The sequence below is a fragment of the Lathamus discolor genome, chromosome Z (assembly GCF_037157495.1).
Source record: "Lathamus discolor isolate bLatDis1 chromosome Z, bLatDis1.hap1, whole genome shotgun sequence".
Lineage (NCBI taxonomy): Eukaryota > Metazoa > Chordata > Aves > Psittaciformes > Psittacidae > Lathamus > Lathamus discolor.
The window spans coordinates 111,880,422-111,896,527 of NC_088909.1; the positions used below are offsets into that span (position 1 = coordinate 111,880,422).

A 16,106-nucleotide genomic window follows, 5' to 3' on the forward strand; every position below is an offset into this window, starting at 1 on the left:
AAGAAAAACAGGAAAAAAAAAAAGAAAAACGGGAAAAAACCCCACCCCTTTGTATTGCTAGTGAGAACCAAAGAGGCTACCTCACCGACTGCCCACTCGTGTTGATGATACCAAAGATACCCAGGACCTCTCGACCGCGCGGTCTGCATCCTGCTTGTGCCCCCGTCGAGGTGCGCCTCGGCTCTTCCTCCATCCCATCCCGGATCCTCGGGGACGCTGCGGCTCCGGGGACGCCGCTGCCCTCCTGCCTTCCTGCCAGCCAAGGAGAGCGTCTGGAGACGTGGAGCCACTCCGTGGATGGAGCTGTTGTGTTGAGCTGCGATGGAGCCAGGCTTGGTCCATTGGTTGGTTCCTTAGGGAAAGGGTCTGCACCTGCACCTTCCCTGGGCGGGGGGGGGACGGGGACACTGGCGCAGGTTGCCCAAGGAAGTTGGGAATGGTCCATCCCTGCCACTGTTCCCGGCGGGATGGGGCTTGGAGCAACCTGCTCTAGTGGGAGGTGTTCCTGCCCATGGAACTAAATGAGCGTGGAGGTCCGTTGCAATCCAGAGCATTCCATGACGGCTGGCTGCTCACAACTCCGCTTTTCCGATGAAAATCAATGGATGCTGGTCCTCAAGCGGGCAATGAAACAAAGCCGCATTAAGCTCCATTAGTATCACGTTCCGAAGCGATTACTCTCAAGTCGCTCGCTTGGCTTTGGGGAATTGGTGCCCTTTAGCCTCTTGTATCCTATTTCTCCAGCTGAACCATCCGATGGAGGGGAATTCCCTCCTGGATGCTGCTTGACATTCCCACAGCCTGTACCTCCGGAGGTCCACGAACTCCGTTTTGCCTTAGGAGCCCCTTAATCCTGCCATTAGCACGTGGTCAACCCAAGGTGAGCGCGGGCTGCTGGGGCAATGCAAGAGCCATTAATGCCTCATTCCTATTGGAATGAGCTGAATTAATGAAGTTAATTAATGAAGTTAATTAATTCAATTGGAATGAACTTTAATGAATGAATTGGAATGGATTTAGCTCCTCTTGCCCGAGCTCCAAAGCTGGTTTAGATGCCTATGGGGAGGAACACCTTGATCTGAGGACCACGAAGGCCCTTCCGTCACTGCTGAGGCCCTGCGTGGCTGCAGAGCCTGGAGGAGCCTCATGCAGGGCATCGCGGCTGGGCTTTGAGCCTTTCCCTAAGGATCAGCCTGCGGAACGCCTCCGGATGCCCATGGACCAGCAGCTCGACGCAGCCGCTCCGCCCTATCTACGCGTTGCCTTCGCTCCGTCCGCCTCTCCGGGTGGAAGCCGCCCCGGCCTTCCCGGTGCTCCTCCCGCTCCGTGTGCCCCTGCCCGGGGGCACCAGTGCCTTGCTCGAGCCAAAGCAGCGACTTTGGGGCCTCTCGGGGCTCTCCTCCTCCTCCTCTTGACTCTTCCTGTGGATACCTCAGCTCCAAGCGGGCACAGACCTGCAGATACCAAAGGCTCTTTCCTTCCCTTCCCCTTCTCCTCTTCCTCCTCCTTCTGTTCCTTCTTTACTTCCTCCTCCTCCCCCATCCTTCCTCTTCCTTCTCACCCTTCTTCTTCTGTTCCTTCTTTATTCTTCTTTTGCCTTCTCCCCCTCCTTTTCCTCCTCCTTTTTCTCATCTCTCCTTCTCCTCCTCCTCCTTCTCTTCCTCACCCTCTCCTTCTTCTCCTCCTCTTCCTTCCTTTCCTCCTACTACTCTGCCTTCTCCTTCTTGTTCTCCTTTCTTTCTCCTTCTCTTTCCCTCCTTCTATTCATCCTTCTTGTCCTCATACTTCTTCTATTCCTCCTTCTCCTCCTCCTCATCTTCCTTCTCTTCCTCCTTCTCCTTCTTCTCCTCCTCTTCCTCCTCTCTTTACCCCTCCTCTTCCTTCTCTCTTCCTCCTTCTCCTCCTCTTCTCTTCCTCTTTCTCCTCCTCTTCCTCCTCTCTTTACTCCTTCTCATCTTCCTTCTCTTCCTCCTTTCTTCCTTTCTCCTCCTCTTCCTTCTCTTCCTCCTTCTCCTCCTCCTCTCTTCCTCCTTCTCCTCCTCTCTTTACTCCTTCTCCTCATCTTCCTTCTCTTCCTCCTTTCTTCCTCCTTCTCCTCTTCCTCCTCTCTTTACTCCTTCTCCTCATCTTCCTTCTCTTCCTCCTTTCTTCCTTTCTCCTCCTCTTCCTTCTCTTCCTCCTTCTCCTCCTCTCTTTACTCCTCATCTTCCTTTTCTTCCTCCTTCTCCTCCTCTCTTTCCTCCTCCTCTTCCTTTTCCTCCTCCTTTTCCCTCTCCTTCCTCCTCCTCTCCCTTTCCCCACGGTTCCAAAGCTTTAACCAGGGGCACGCTGACCGCGCACCCCGCACTCCGATATACCTCAGACAGCGCCGGCTTGGACAGCAGCGCGCCTAAGGCTGGCGCAGCGGGATGCAGTGCGGAGCATCCTGCGTCTCCATGGCAACCCCTTCCCTGGACGCTGGTACCGGCCTCGGAGCTCCCTCTGGGGCAGCCGGGGCCCCATAGCACGCGAAACACCCGCGGTTCCGCCCCACACCGGCCAGGACCGGTGCTTCCATGGGTCCTGATGCGTCCCTGTCCGAAACCCAAACTGACTCGCATGGAGCGGTGGGGGTGCCGCATCCCTGCACCCGTGCCCAGGGGAAGGGATCCCTGCTCATTGCAGGGGGCTGGAATTGGATGCGCTTGGAAGGGCGCTTCCAACCCCCCCTAAATTGGCCCCATGGCAGTTTATCCCCCCCCCCCCCTCCCCGCCCAGTTCAACTCATCCCATGCAGTCTGCACATGGGGCTCAAGGGGGAGCCAACGGCGTGTGTTTCCCCAGCGCAGGAATTCCTTTGGCTCTATGGAAGTCCGTGGCCAGGTGCTGATGCTCCATCGCCCCAGACACGAGGTGCGGGTCACCAGCGCTGTTGTGATGGGCAAGGCTGTGGTGGGCATCCATCCCCTTTGTGTCACTCCTGATCCTTGGTGCCCTCCCGTTGGAACCCAGCCCCACGCTCGCACCAGCCATAAAGCCAAAGCAATTCCCACTTGGAATGGAGCGTGGAAGTCACAGGCTTCCCACGAGGCACCTGGAGTAACGTGTGCGGAGCGTTCCTATTGTCTGTCCCTAAGGCTATGGCAGGGATGTGCAAAGAACCACTTCCATTTGGCCTTCCCCAGTAGCTTGTGGTCCTGAAAGCCTTGTAATATAGCCCTCTGTTTGATTCCCAACCCCTGGAATCGCCCAAGGTTGGATGGGGCTTGGAGGCACCTGCGCTAAGCCGGCCCTCACTGGAATGAAACGAGCTTGAAGGGTGCTTCCAACCCTCCCCGTTCCCTGAGGTTGTGCCCTCATTCCCTGCCCAAGGCAGGAATGGGGATGGGAAGCGGTGGGATCCAGACGGTGAGGATTGTAACGGGGGTTCCCCCTGCCGGGAAGCTCGAGCCGCTCTTCCGCTGGATCCCTGGATTTGGCTGCTCCCGCGGGTACATCCCGGCGCACTGAGCTCAAGGGCAAGGAGGGGAAGTGACGGCCACATCCACGCCATGGGCATCGGGATGCCAAGGTTCCAGAATGCTGGAATTCCAGGTCTGTTTAAGGCTGTCCTGTTGGAGCTCGGTGGGAGGCGATACCCATGAGCTGGCAGCTGTAGCAGTGAAAGAGGAAATGGGTTTTCTCACTGAGCTGTGCCAATGGACGGCCTTTCTCTCCGTGAGCGGTATTCCACGGCTTCCAACCTTGCGTTCCGAGCTCCTGATGTAAACCCCCCCCCCCTTCTTTGCCAAAGCTCAATAAAGGAGGAAAACCACCGCTTCTGCTTCCCTGTGCAGCGCCCAGCGCGCTTTCGGGATCATTCCCTTGGGAATGCGCCTAGCGGCGGCCACAGCTCCGGGAGGGAATGGGATCGTTTCCTTACGAGCGCTCTGTGGGATGCTCCAGCTCCTGCCATGGTCCTCGCAGCACCCATGGGACGCACGGCACCTCCTTGGGGCTCTTCTTCAGCCCTCTCAGTTCAGTGGGCTCTGTAGTGGCCTGAAAAGCACCCGTTGGAGCCCAAAACGGTGTTCCAGCCATAGGGATTCTCCTCCTCCTCCTCCTCCTCGTGTGCTGGTGCTGGGATAGCAGCGCATCCGTCAGGATGGGCTCGACAGGAATGATGCTCTGCGGTGCTGCAGAGGAAGGGCTGGCAGCAGGGAGTTAACTCCCTGCATTCCCATCTTCCCTGCTCCGGATGCTCAACTACCAGAGGGGATTTAAACTCCAAGGGAGTTTGGATGGGATATCGGGATGCTCCTCCTGCCGGGAGCAGCGAAGGATGCGGAGCAGCTCCCAGTACCCAAAGGTTCCAAGAAACCTGGAAAAGGAACCCAGGGCCGGGACAATGGGAATGGCGTTAACCTGCCATTGATGGATACATCAGTCAGAGGTGCTATCCGACCAGCACACAGCTCTCCTTCCTATCTTCAGACTGACAATTCCACCAGGAATCGCTTTAACCGGGATTGGAGTTTGTCACCTGGAGGTGAGGACAGCGGGAAGTGACCCCCTCCAGCATGGAAAACTGCCTGGAGACACCTCCGTGTGAGCAGAACGAGCAGCACGGGCTGGACGTATCCATGGGGAGAACCCTCCTGCTCAGGTGCTTTCTGGGGATAAGGAGAGCGAACCCTCCTTATCCAGACGGAACGCACACATTCCAGGTGTTTCTTCCGAAAGTTTAATTGCAATTCCACCTTTATGGCAAAGAACAGAGGGAGGATGCAACCCTTGGTGGGTTACATCCCATGGAAGTCCTTGTTCAGTGGGAAACCCCTGTGCTGGGCTATGGGTCTTTGTACGTGCCTGGCATTGGGAAGTCAAAGGAACCCGTCCCCCTCTCCCATCCTACAGAATTCCAGCTCTTTGGGGGGAAAGCAAGGGATATTCCCAGGAAAACCCTGAGCTCCTGCCGGGCTCAGCCTCCTCTCCAGGAGGTGAGCTCAGCTGCTACCCACACCCCTCTTGCTGCTGCAGCACCACTGGCGGAAGCTATCCCATTCTCCAAAGCACTTCCAGGGAATGTTCATAGACTCCCAAAGGGAAACCTGCAGAGTTCCATCAGGAAAAGAGCCTAATCCTGAGCAAATCCTTCCCTTTACCCCCCCAGTTCTCTCCTCAGAGCTCCTCCAAGCGCTGGGGTGAAGAGCTCCCTCCATTCCCGTTCAGGGAATAGAATTCCCCTTCCCACAGGCAGCCTGCCCTGCGAGCGGGCTCTTCCCAGGGAAATCCCGGGATGCGGATGGTGGGAGCTGCTCACATCCCTTCAGCTCCCTTCCAACAGGCAGGGCACTGTAAATGCTCAGCACTTGCAAGTGAACTGCAACGGGAGCGGAATGGGGAACAACAGGAATCCGAGTGGATTCGTATCCCTGGATTCATCTGGGGGCTGAGCAGCACCAATCTGCCAGGGGGGGCAAAGGGAACGGGAGCTGTGGGATGACGATCCCAATGCGCTGGAGAAGAAGGCACCGCAGGGCTGGGATGCAGCTTTCCTTCCCCGTGGGATGGAGCGGCGAGCTCTGAGTCAGTGCAACGCGCTCCCGTTCCGCTCTCAGCTCCCAAAGGGAAAAGCCAGGATTACGGCGGGATAACCCACTGTTCCCTTGGTGTCTATTGCCAGCGTTAAGCAGAGACTCCTCAGGCAGCTTCCCCCCGGGCTTTTGATGCCATCAGGATACCAAACGGGACAGAGGGATGGGACCTGATGCGCTGAGCGCCACAAAGAAGCCCGCAGCGCTGTGAGCTCCGATCCCATCTGCTAAAGGCTTGGAAACTGATGGCTCCGTTACGGGCTAATAGCAGCGAGAGGCTTGGGAATTCCCTCCCTTGTGCTCAGCGGGCTAAAGAGGGGCCAGGAAGCACATTTATTGCTGGGGACAAATGGGAATGCCCCCTCCGTGGTGCTGGGTGATACCCGGAGCGGTCTCCCAGTGCAGAACCCACCCGTGTTTACAGCATCCCGGGCAGTTGGCCTTCCCTTCGCTGCCACGAGCTGGGCAGGAAAGCCAACATTCCCTGCGAGGAAGTGCGATGGGAAGGAAGGAATTCTTTGGCCAGCGGGGCATAAGGCCAACAGAAGGGCGAAGAGAAGGCCCAGCTCCTATTCCCTGCCACTGGGGAGGCACAGGGAGGGAGGGTTGAGGAAGACTTGGTTGTGCTCACGCAAGCGCACAGCAGGGACCCAGGAGTTCCGGCTGTCTCCCTATGGAAGGTGCTGTACAGCAAGCTGGGAGGCCACAGGCCGCTGCACACCTCGGGTACCCCCTGTTGCACTCTTTGCACATCCAACAGCACAGACCAACCCCCCCGCACTGCCCAAATACTGCTCAGTCAGTGCTCGTGACCCATAGGCGTACGGCTCAGCCCCACAGCACACCGGCACAGCCTTCCTTCGGGAACCACCGAGCGCTTGGGGCTCAAGAGACCTTAAAGACCCAACGCTGGTGCTGGTGCTGATGGGGTTTTTCCCCCTACAAACCTTAGGAGTGGGCTCGTCCTGATGTGCCAAAGCAAGCAAGGGGTTTGGCTGGGTGACAGTGTGGCCAGAACGGGGGGGTGTAAGCACCCAGCTAAACCTGGTGCTTAACCTCAGGCAATGGAGGTTACGGCTGACTTACTCCTTAGATCTTAAACATCAGCCGAGCCTATGGAGCTCCACAGGCACAAACCCCACTGTGGCACAGCAGAAAGCACATCGCGGACCTTCTGGAGAGCAAACCAAAAGCTACTTCATCACAGAAAGCCCTTTTTAATGCTGATATTTAAAGCCATTCTGCTTCAGAGATACCCCCCCCACCCACCCCGGCACCACGTTGCTATAGGTGCTAAGGTGGAAGCGTGCAGTTTGCTTCACCAGCAGCACCCAAGCAGGCTGGTTCCTTTCCTGCTCTTCCAAGCAGAGGCTTTCCTGCATAGGGCTAAATGTAAACGGGTTTTGTGTTTTCTGCTATCCCTGTTGAGCTTTCCATGGAAGTTTGTGGCAGGGGGAAACCAAAAGCAACCCAAACCCTTAGCACTGTGGTCGAAACCCTTCAAATGGCCATGATTTAACCAGCATTAGAAGTCACTTGATCTTCCAAGCCACCCGAAGGGACCAGCAGAGGCTGCGGTGGTTACACCACACCTCAAGCCCTCCGTGTACTTGGCCTGGGAAGCTGCCGAATGCACTCAGGCCAACTCCCTTCACATCAATCCCTGCACAGGAAGCAGAAGCTCATCGGTAGGGACGCTTCTCAGTGCTCACAGAAGTCCAAGCAGCAGCGGCTGGAACGAGATCTTCTCCTATCCCCCAGGATTCACATCCCCATTCCCTACTTTCTACAAGCTCTTCTCAAACAAAGACAACAGAAGCAAAAGCAGCAAGCCCCAAAAGCGCACTTTCGCAGTGCTACGCGAGGTTTACACCTCGGAGTACCAGCCTGCAAGGGTGGAAGAGGTTTGGTGGAGCAGGTCCTAACCTTGGCACAGCACCACCGGCTGATGTCCTGGTGCTGTGGTCCGGGGCTCCTGCCCCAAGCATCCCTCACAGTGACTGGCTGGCGAAGAAGGCTTTGGTCTCCCTGCACACAGGGTTCACGCAGAGAGGGCAGCAGAGGGTTAACTGCCTGGAGCACACTTCCTTGGACTGGATGTGGGAGCACACCAGCTCCGCCAGAGCCTGCGGGATGGGATGAAGAGCACACGTGAGCGAAGGTGCTTTAACGTGTGTCACGTTCACAGCGTGAAGCCATCACACCGCGGAATCACCCTGGGTTGCCTTGGAAGGGACCTTAAAGCTCATCTAATTCCAACAGGGACACCTTCCATTAGGTTGCTCTAAGTCCAGCCTGGCCTGGAACACTGCCAGGGATGGGGCAGCCCCAGCTCCTCCTTTCAACCCATTCCAACGGGCCCGGCACCCTCACAAGGAAGAGCTTATTCCCAATGTCCCCTCTCAACTCCCCTCGGGCAGGTTAAAGCCATTCCCCCTTGTCCTGCCCCTCCAGGCCTCGTGCAGGTTTCTTGGAGCCCCTTTAGGCACTGGGAGCTGCTCCTCCTTTACTTCAGGAGGAGATCCTGCTTTAAAACTGCACGGGCACAGCATCTTCAGAGAAATACTTACTATACCTTACTACTACTACTACTTCCTATGTACTTAAGGGGAAATGACTACAGATGAATACAAAAGTGGTTTTCTCGGTGGTGCCCAGGGTGAGTACAGGGGGTACCACTTTTGCCGCTAAAACTACAAGAGGACACTTCCGTACAGGAGGAAACACATCGACCGGGAGCAAAGTCCAACTATCGCAGCAAAGATACCTTGGAGAACAGAGGGTTTCCATTAAGGGATTCCGCTCTTCTGATGTTTTCGGCTCCACACTGGAAAAAAATAGGGAGAAAACCAAGTTAAGCCTGACAGAGCCTTCACCAGTGAGGACTCAAACCCTGCCTTGAGTTAAACCAGTTCAGATGCGCTTCCACTCTATAGGAAAAATGAATTTTGCCCCAGATCCCATTGGAAGAAGCAGCTCCAAAGGAAGTAACACCCACAAAGCACTCACCTCGTTGGCTAGAACTTGGGCATACTCGATATCCAGCTCATAGAGCGTCTCGATGTGGTCGCTTGTGAAGGCTATAGGGACCAACAACATGTTCTTCTTCCCTCGTTGGCACAGCCCTTTGATGGTCTCATCTGTCTGGGGGCCGAGCCAAGGCATTGGTCCAACCTGTAGGAAAAGGGGAGGGCAATAAGGAATAAGTCAGCTTTAGTGAATCATTCTTACATGGAACAGCCTCTTTATTCTTAAGGACATCAGGGATCTTAGGAAGCTCTTCCCTGTGAGGGTGCTGGGACACTGGAATGGGTTGGATGGAGAAGGAACACAAGCGCTCTTTGTCAGGAATAACAGAGCCTGTTTGGACTGAGCTCACATTAGGAGGAGGCTGATCCACCGGCAAGACTGATTCGAGTGGTTCTGCTCCAGCAGAAATACTGGGAATGGGAATAAGGCGTTGAGGCCGTGACCTCCTTCCCCTGGAAGCTCTCCACCACTGCAGGATGAGGCGGTGCTCAAGCCCCTACCTTGGACTGCCACACCAGCCTGTAGGGGTTGGAGTAGTTGAGCTTCTCCATGACCCTCTGGACAGTCGCTCCCACCTCCTGAGGGTACGGATCGCCACGGTTCACCACCTGCGACACACACACACAGCACCCTCGTGTCTCCCGGGGCACCGGAGAAGGGGAGCGCAGCCTTCGTGCAGCCCAGGCAGGGGGACCCCGCTCCGGCAAGGGCAGGAGCGCCCTGCTGCTACTCACAGACATGGGGAGGGAGTGAGCAGAGAAGAGGATGACGACGTCTTTCCTTTTGTCCGGTGGAAACAGGTTCAGCTCCTTCTGGATGTGGTCGCTGAAGCACTGCTCAGAACAGAGAGCCCTGGGTCAGAAACACCGGGAGGCACGAGAAAGCTGGAGGAGGGCCTGGAGGGACAGGCCAAGGGGAATGGCTTTAACCTGCCCGAGGGGAGATTGGGATGGGATCTTGGAAAGAAGTTCTTCCCCATGAGGGTGCTGGGACACTGGAATGGGTTGAAAGGAGGAGCTGGGGCTGCCCCATCCCTGGCAGTGTTCAAGGCCAGGTTGCTCCTGCCTTGAAGATGCCCAAAGCTGGATGCAGCACGACCTCTGGAGGCTCCTTGCAGCAAACGCTGTTAGGATAATCCCACTATGCTTTTAAAGCAAGATGCGCAGGATCTGAAAGCAAGATTCCACGCAGGATCGTGCCAAAGCATCTGGCATGAAACAACCTTTCTTCTCGTGCAATTCGTACTTGGTAGGTAATGAACTATTACATTACTGTAACCAGAATATACCCTTGGAGTGCTGCTGTATGCACCTGCTAGCTCCATACCTGGATAAGAAGGGGATGTGTGGGCCATCGGTCAATGATGCTCCACTTCATCTTCGGCTTCGCCCCTTTCTGGTTATAGTAGCGATAGATGGCATTTAAACTGCTTCCTGCAACACACGAGATGAAGCTCACTGAAGCTCACTCAGGTTAAAACACTTCTGTAGGAAGGTATTAATACAGCTTCTAACGCTGCAACTGCGGATCAGAACCGGACACGGAATGGTCTGGGTTGGAAGGGACCCTAAGGCTCATCCAGTTCCAACCCCGTGCCACTAGAGCAGGCTGCTCCAAGCCCCATGCCATGGGGACGGGAATGTTCACCAGTGCCTGGCTCCACACGGACACTCACCTGTGGTAGAGCAGCTGTACTGGGGGTACTGGGTGAAAGCGATAGCCCTTTCAATGCCATCCTTCTCCATCTCTTCAATGGCTTCTTCTGTCAGCGGGTGCACATAGCGGAAGCCAATGTAGTATTTGTGAGGTGCTGCAGGCAAAGCACAGGAAGGGAAACGGGAGCAAAGGGCATTAGAACTCATCAGTAGTAAGCACAGAGTAGAGACCACCACACTGAAGCCCTGAGGAGAAGGACTGGGGGTGTTGGGGTTGGATGTGGGGAGGCTTTAGAGCACCTTCCAGTGCCTAAAGGGGCTGCAAGAAGCACGGTCCAGCGGAAGGGGGCTGGAACTTCGGATGCTGGAGGAGCTTTAAGGTCCTTTCCAACCCAAACCAGTCTATGGCTCTATGGAAACCCAGCTCGGACGCACAAACTCTCCTCCTCGCCACGCGCTCCAAGCCTTATCCCCACCACCCGTTCAAGAGGAGGCCTCCGAAGGCCTTATCAGGAGCAGGAGCTGCCCAGGGCTGGGTGGAACTGCCCAGAAAGCGGTCCCCAAACCAAAGCGAGAGCAGATAAAGCGCCCAAGCTTTATCTTCAGAGCCCATGGCAGGGCCTCGGCCCCTTCTAGATCCTTTTCCACTCCTCTCCTTCTACCCAAGGCTGAAGCAGCAGCCACAAAGCGGGTCTGGCTCCAGTCACATGGAGGGCATTCCCTTACCCACTGGCTCAAAGGCAGGAGGCTGTTAGCTCCCAGCACCACGCTGAGCTGCAGAGAATGGAGAGCTCTGCTCTGCCTATTCAGCACCAGCAGCGCTCCCACTGCAGTGGAGCATTATCTGCAGGGAGGGATTCCGAGCGCTCTCCTCCGCTCCTGCTGCTCCCAGAGGCAGGCTCTGCTCGGGCACAAAGGGCACAGTGCAGAGAAGGAGCTCCTGTGAAGGCCCGGGCGGGTGACGGCACACACCGAGCATGGTGCCACCGTGCCCCCTGCCTTTCGTGGGGATTCAGAGGCTCCTCCTGCCTGCCCCAGGAGACAAGGCGCAGGAGGACATTGCCTTTAGGCCGCTGCGTGACTCACAGGCTCCGAGGATGCTTTGGGTTGAAGGGACCTTAAAGCCCACCCAGTTCCAACAGGGACACCTTCCACTAGAGCAGCTTGCTCCGAGCCCCTTGAACAGTGCCAGGGATGGGGCAGCCCCAGCTTCAACCCGGCCCAGGGTCTGCCCACTCCCCCGGTGAAGAACTTCGTCCCCATATCCCACCTCAGCGGCCCCTCGGGCAGGTGAAAGCCACCCCCCTCGTCCTGTCCGTACATCCCTTGTCCAGCAGGAGAGAAACCCACTCGTAGCTCCCCCAGGGCACAGCGAGAGGCCTTATCTCCTGCTCCTGCCCTGGGTGGAGCTGCCTCCTATCAGGCAGCCAAGCCCTGCCACGCTCACCGACGGACCTTGTCTCTTCTGCCACGCGAGCTCCCCTTCATCCTGCTCCCAGGCCTAACTCCTGAGTGCTCTTCCAGCCGTTATCAACAGCTCCAAGAGGCTGGGGTACACCCAAGCACTAACGGCAGTCACGCTCCCAACCCTCTCCCGTAGTCACCTATTCCTCAGGCTCGGGTTGGCATAACTAAAAGGCTTTAAGCTCTGTCCTCAGAGCTGGGCCGCATCCGCAGCCCAGCCGAGCAGAGGGATCCCTCCGGAAGCCCCATCCTCCAACTCCCAACAGGAAGATGCCATGAGCTGGGAAACCCAACAGCACCAGGCAGGAAAGCCTGGCTCAAGCCCACGCCGCCAGGCAGCTCCCACAAGAGGATCACCCTTCTCCCACCCCGGCTCTCCCTAAAAGCCAAGGGAATTACGGGCGCTCAGTGTGCCAGGGCTGCCCCTGCTTCCACGCCTGCCTGCTCTCTTCACCTTGCACACAACTGCAACATCCCTACAGCACCCCTGTAACATCCCTACAGCACCCCTATAGCATCCCCATAGCACCCCTACAGCATCCCTATAGCATCTCTATAGCACCCCTACAGCACCCCTACAGCATCCCTATAACACCCCTACAGCATCCCTATAGCATCTCTACAGCATCCCTATAGCATCCCTACAGCAGCCAAAGCTGCCCTGTGCTTCCGAGCCCCGCGCCAGAGCGCTCGCGGCCGGCGCAGCGGTACCGGTGTGAGGAGACATGCTGTCCAGCAGCTTCACCATGCCTTCTCCTTGCACTGCTGTCCACTTCTTGATGGGGGAGCCGCCGCCGATCCTGCTGTACTGCTCCTGGATCTTGGGCGTGCGGCGCTTGGCGATGAAGGGAGCCAACTTACTGCAGCGTTCGAAGGGATACAGAGCAGTCTCAGCAGCAAGCCACCACCTTGGCCCCCCCCCTCAAACCCACGCGGAGCACGCAGCACCCTGCGCCTTGATCCGTGTCATATTCGCCCTTCCCAAGCTTCCTTGGTGGTCGGACACCAGAGTTTGCATCAGGAGAGACCCATCTCTGGCCACAGACCCTTGTGCCTTGCGCTGCTGACCCACCTGAAACCCTGCTCCACACGGAGCCCCCAGGTACCCCAGCAACCCCGAGGAGAGCGTTACCTTTGAGCTGGCAGCGTCATGAGGTCTCTGTCCAGGAAGAGGCGAAGCAGGAAATCATGGACGTCATCCAGGCGCTCCGGACCACCCATGTTCAGCATCAAGATTCCTGTCTTAGGCTTCCTACGGGGGCAAGAGGGAGTTCCAATGCCAGTGAGCTGCTGCTTGAGTAGCATCGTTCTTCCCAAAGCAGCTTAGCCTTCCGCACTTGTCGTCTGCCCAAGCAGCTTCCTGCTTAGAAGCTCATCCTGCTTATGGGAGAAGAGGAGCTGCAAGCACGAGCAGGCCCAGGACGAGGATCTGCATGATCTTTGCTAGGGAAAGTAACCGCTTTGTGACAGAGTTCAACTGGAAATAGACTGAGAACGAGACCTTGCAGCTCAAGGCTGGACGGGAGGTTCTAAAACAGGGTCTAAGAACCCCTGCCCATCCCTGCCAGTGTTCAAGGCCAGGTTTGGGCAACCTGCTCTAGTGGCAGGAGTCCCTGTTGGAACGGGACGAGCTTTAGGGTCCCTCCCAACCCAAACCAGCCTATGGGTCTGTACCAGCAATGACACCCCAGCGTCTGCCCTATGGCACTGCCCCAGGCCTTCCTTCGGGCCACAGCCCCCTGCAGAGAGCCCGGGGGCGTGCAAGCAGGCAGAGGAGGGCGCCCACAGGCACCCAAAGCCCCCCTCCCCGGAGCCCCAGGGCACCCCCCAAGCGCCCAGCCCCGCAGCACAGCAGCCCCCCCGTGCCCCACTCACCGCGCCTGCGGCTGCGTGCGCGGCTCCGCGGTGGCTGTCACGGCAGCGGTGGCCGCCTGAGCCCTCCATCGCAGCGGGAGCCTGAGCTGGCTGCGGCCCTGCAGCACTGCGAGAGAGGGGAGAGCCCCGTGAGCACCCCGCGGCGGGCGCTGCTCCCTGCCAGCTCCGCGCCTCGCCGGAAGCTCCGGGGCCTGGAATCCGAGCGAGGGACGGAATCGGAACCTTCGCCTCCCCTGGCACACCCAAAGCCAGCCTGAACTTCCAGCCTAACGGCGCCAGGGCAAAGGGCTCCCACAGCACGGCAAGGAAGGGAACTCCTCGGGGTACACCTGGGGGGCTGCAGGCAGGCAAAGCATCCCTACAGCATCCCCATAGCACCACTATAGCATCCCTACAGCATCCCCATAGCACCACTATAGCATCCCTACAGCATCCCCATAGCACCCCTACAGCATCCCCATAGCACCACTATAGCATCCCTACAGCATCCCCATAGCACCACTATAGCATCCCTACAGCATCCCCATAGCACCCCTACAGCATCCCCATAGCACCACTATAGCATCCCTACAGCATCCTTATAGCATTCCTACAGCACCACTATAGCATCACTATAGCACCCCCATGGCATCCCTACAGCACCACTGTAGCATCCTTATAGCATCACTATAGCATCCCCATAGCATCCCCATAGCACCCCTACAGCATCACTATAGCATTCTTATAGCATCACTATAGCATTCTTATAGCATCACTATAGCACCCTTATGGCATCCCTACAGAACCACTATAGCATCCTTATAGCATCACTATAGCATCCCCATAGCACCCCTACAGCATCCCTATAGCACCCCTACAGGATCACTATAGCACCCCTATAGCATCCCTACAGCATCTCTACAGCATTCCTATAGCACCCCTACAGCATCCCTATAGCATCCCTACAGCATCTCTACAGCATTCCTATAACACCCCTACAGCATCCCTATAGCATTCTTATAGCATCCCTATAGCACCCCTACAGAATCTCTATAGCATCCCTACAGCACCCCTATAGCATCATTATAGCACCCCTACAGCATCCCTATAGCATCCCTATATCATCCCTACAGCATCTCTACAGCATTTCTATAGCATCCCCATAGCACCCCTACAGCAACCCTACAGCATCCCTATAGTATCCCTACAGCATCCCTACAGCATTCCTATAGCACCCCTATAGCGTCCTTATAGCATCCTTACAGCATCTCTACAGCATTCCTATAGCACCCGCACTGCACAGCATCTCTATAGCATCCCTATAGCATCCCTGTAACACCCCTATAGCACCCCTATAGCATTCTTATAGCATACCTATAGCATCCCTACAGCACCCCTGTAACATCTCTATAGCACCCCTATAGCACCCCTATAGCACCCCTGCAGCACCCCTGTAAAACACCCCTATAGCACCCCTGCAGCACCCCTATAGCACCCTCATAGCACCCCTGCAGCACCCTCATAGCAGCCGCGCAGCAGGACCCGCAGGCTCCGGAGCACAAGGAGCGGCTCCCGGGGCGCCCCGGCCTGCGGGCCCCACAGCGCCTCTGCCCGTGGCGCGGGCGAGCTCCGCGCGCAGCGGGGATCCGGCCTGGACGCCGCCCGGCCCAGCGCCGGTGCCGCCGGGGCAGCAGCGGCCGGCTCGGCCCAGGGCAGCCGCAGGCAGACCCGGCCCCGCCGCCGCTCCCCCCCCCAACCCCGGCCGGGCCCGGCCCGGCCCCGCTCCGCAAAGGCACCGCTCCGGGGCAACGCGGGCCCGGCCCTGCCGCCCCCCCGGCCGCCCCCCGCCGCCCTCACCGGGACGCGCGGCCCGCACCGCGGCCGCCGCCATCTTGGCCGCCCGCATTCCCTCAGACCTTCCCGCCGCTCCGGGCCGGCGCCTACCCCCCCCCCCCAGGGGGCGGAGCTTGGGAGGGGGCGGGGCCCCGGGAAGGGGGCGGGGCCCCGGGAAGGGGGCGGGGCCCCGGGAGGGGGCGGAGCTCCGCAGGCCGCGGGGCACCGGCTGAGTGGCGGCGGGGGGGGGGCATCGAGCCCAGGGGCCTAAAGGGGCTCCGGGTGGGGGGTGCTCGGGATCCGGGGTGGGACAACGGGAATGGCTTCACGGTGCCCAGGGGGAGCTGAGCTCCGGGGCCCCCGGCCCCACTGTGGGCACAGCAAGGAGAGGCAGGGCCCGCAGTGCTGCTGGAGCATCCTTTATTGGGGGCGGACGGGGACATGCAAGAGGAAGACACCGGTACAGGGGCTCACGCGAGCGGCGAGGAGACCCAAACCCCATCGAACGGGCACCGAGTCCCGGCCCGGAACTGGGTTGGAGCCCGAGACTCCGGTGGGATGCAGCTGGGAAAGGCGGAATTGCTCTGTGATGAAGCCAGGCTTCGCCTGCAGCGGACAAGCAGGAGCCCAGAGCCAGTCGCAGTAAGGTCCCGAGGTCCTCTGGGAGACGGGGAACTGGGAGTGGAAGGCATCACGCTGCTCCTGGATCCATGAG

General features: G+C 58.1%; 1 protein-coding gene across 2 annotated transcripts; it reads right to left on the reverse strand.

Moving 5' to 3' along the window:
- Positions 1 to 6,833: 6,833 nt before the first annotated feature.
- LOC136004697 (ferrochelatase, mitochondrial) lies at positions 6,834 to 15,522 on the reverse strand. 2 transcript variants are annotated; one of them, XR_010608573.1, is made up of 12 exons: positions 15,416 to 15,522; positions 13,580 to 13,685; positions 12,837 to 12,956; positions 12,416 to 12,564; positions 10,261 to 10,395; positions 9,912 to 10,018; positions 9,320 to 9,418; positions 9,086 to 9,193; positions 8,565 to 8,729; positions 8,323 to 8,382; positions 7,482 to 7,681; positions 6,843 to 6,931 (listed from the first exon to the last, which is right to left on the reverse strand). XR_010608573.1 is itself a non-coding variant. In XM_065661452.1 (11 exons), the coding sequence occupies exons 1-11, from the start codon at positions 15,462 to 15,464 to the stop codon at positions 7,547 to 7,549; spliced, it is 1,233 nt and encodes a 410-aa protein (XP_065517524.1). In that variant the 5' UTR covers positions 15,465 to 15,522; the 3' UTR covers positions 6,834 to 7,546. The 2 variants fall into 2 exon arrangements, 1 of the variants encoding a protein (XP_065517524.1); XM_065661452.1 differs by having other exon boundaries at positions 6,834 to 7,681.
- Between the last annotated feature and the right edge of the window lie 584 nt (positions 15,523 to 16,106).

Bases quoted from the DNA above. Each gene is read 5' to 3' on its own strand.
- LOC136004697 (XM_065661452.1), bottom strand. From the start codon at position 15,464: ATGCGGGCGGCCAAGATGGCGGCGGCCGCGGTGCGGGCCGCGCGTCCC. The intron at 12,957-13,579 runs GTGAGTGGGGCA...TTGCCCCCGTAG, and splicing joins CGCACGCAGCCGCAGGCGCG to GAAGCCTAAGACAGGAATCT. The intron at 10,019-10,260 runs GTGAGTGTCCGT...CGTGTGTTGCAG, and splicing joins GTACAGCTGCTCTACCACAG to GAAGCAGTTTAAATGCCATC.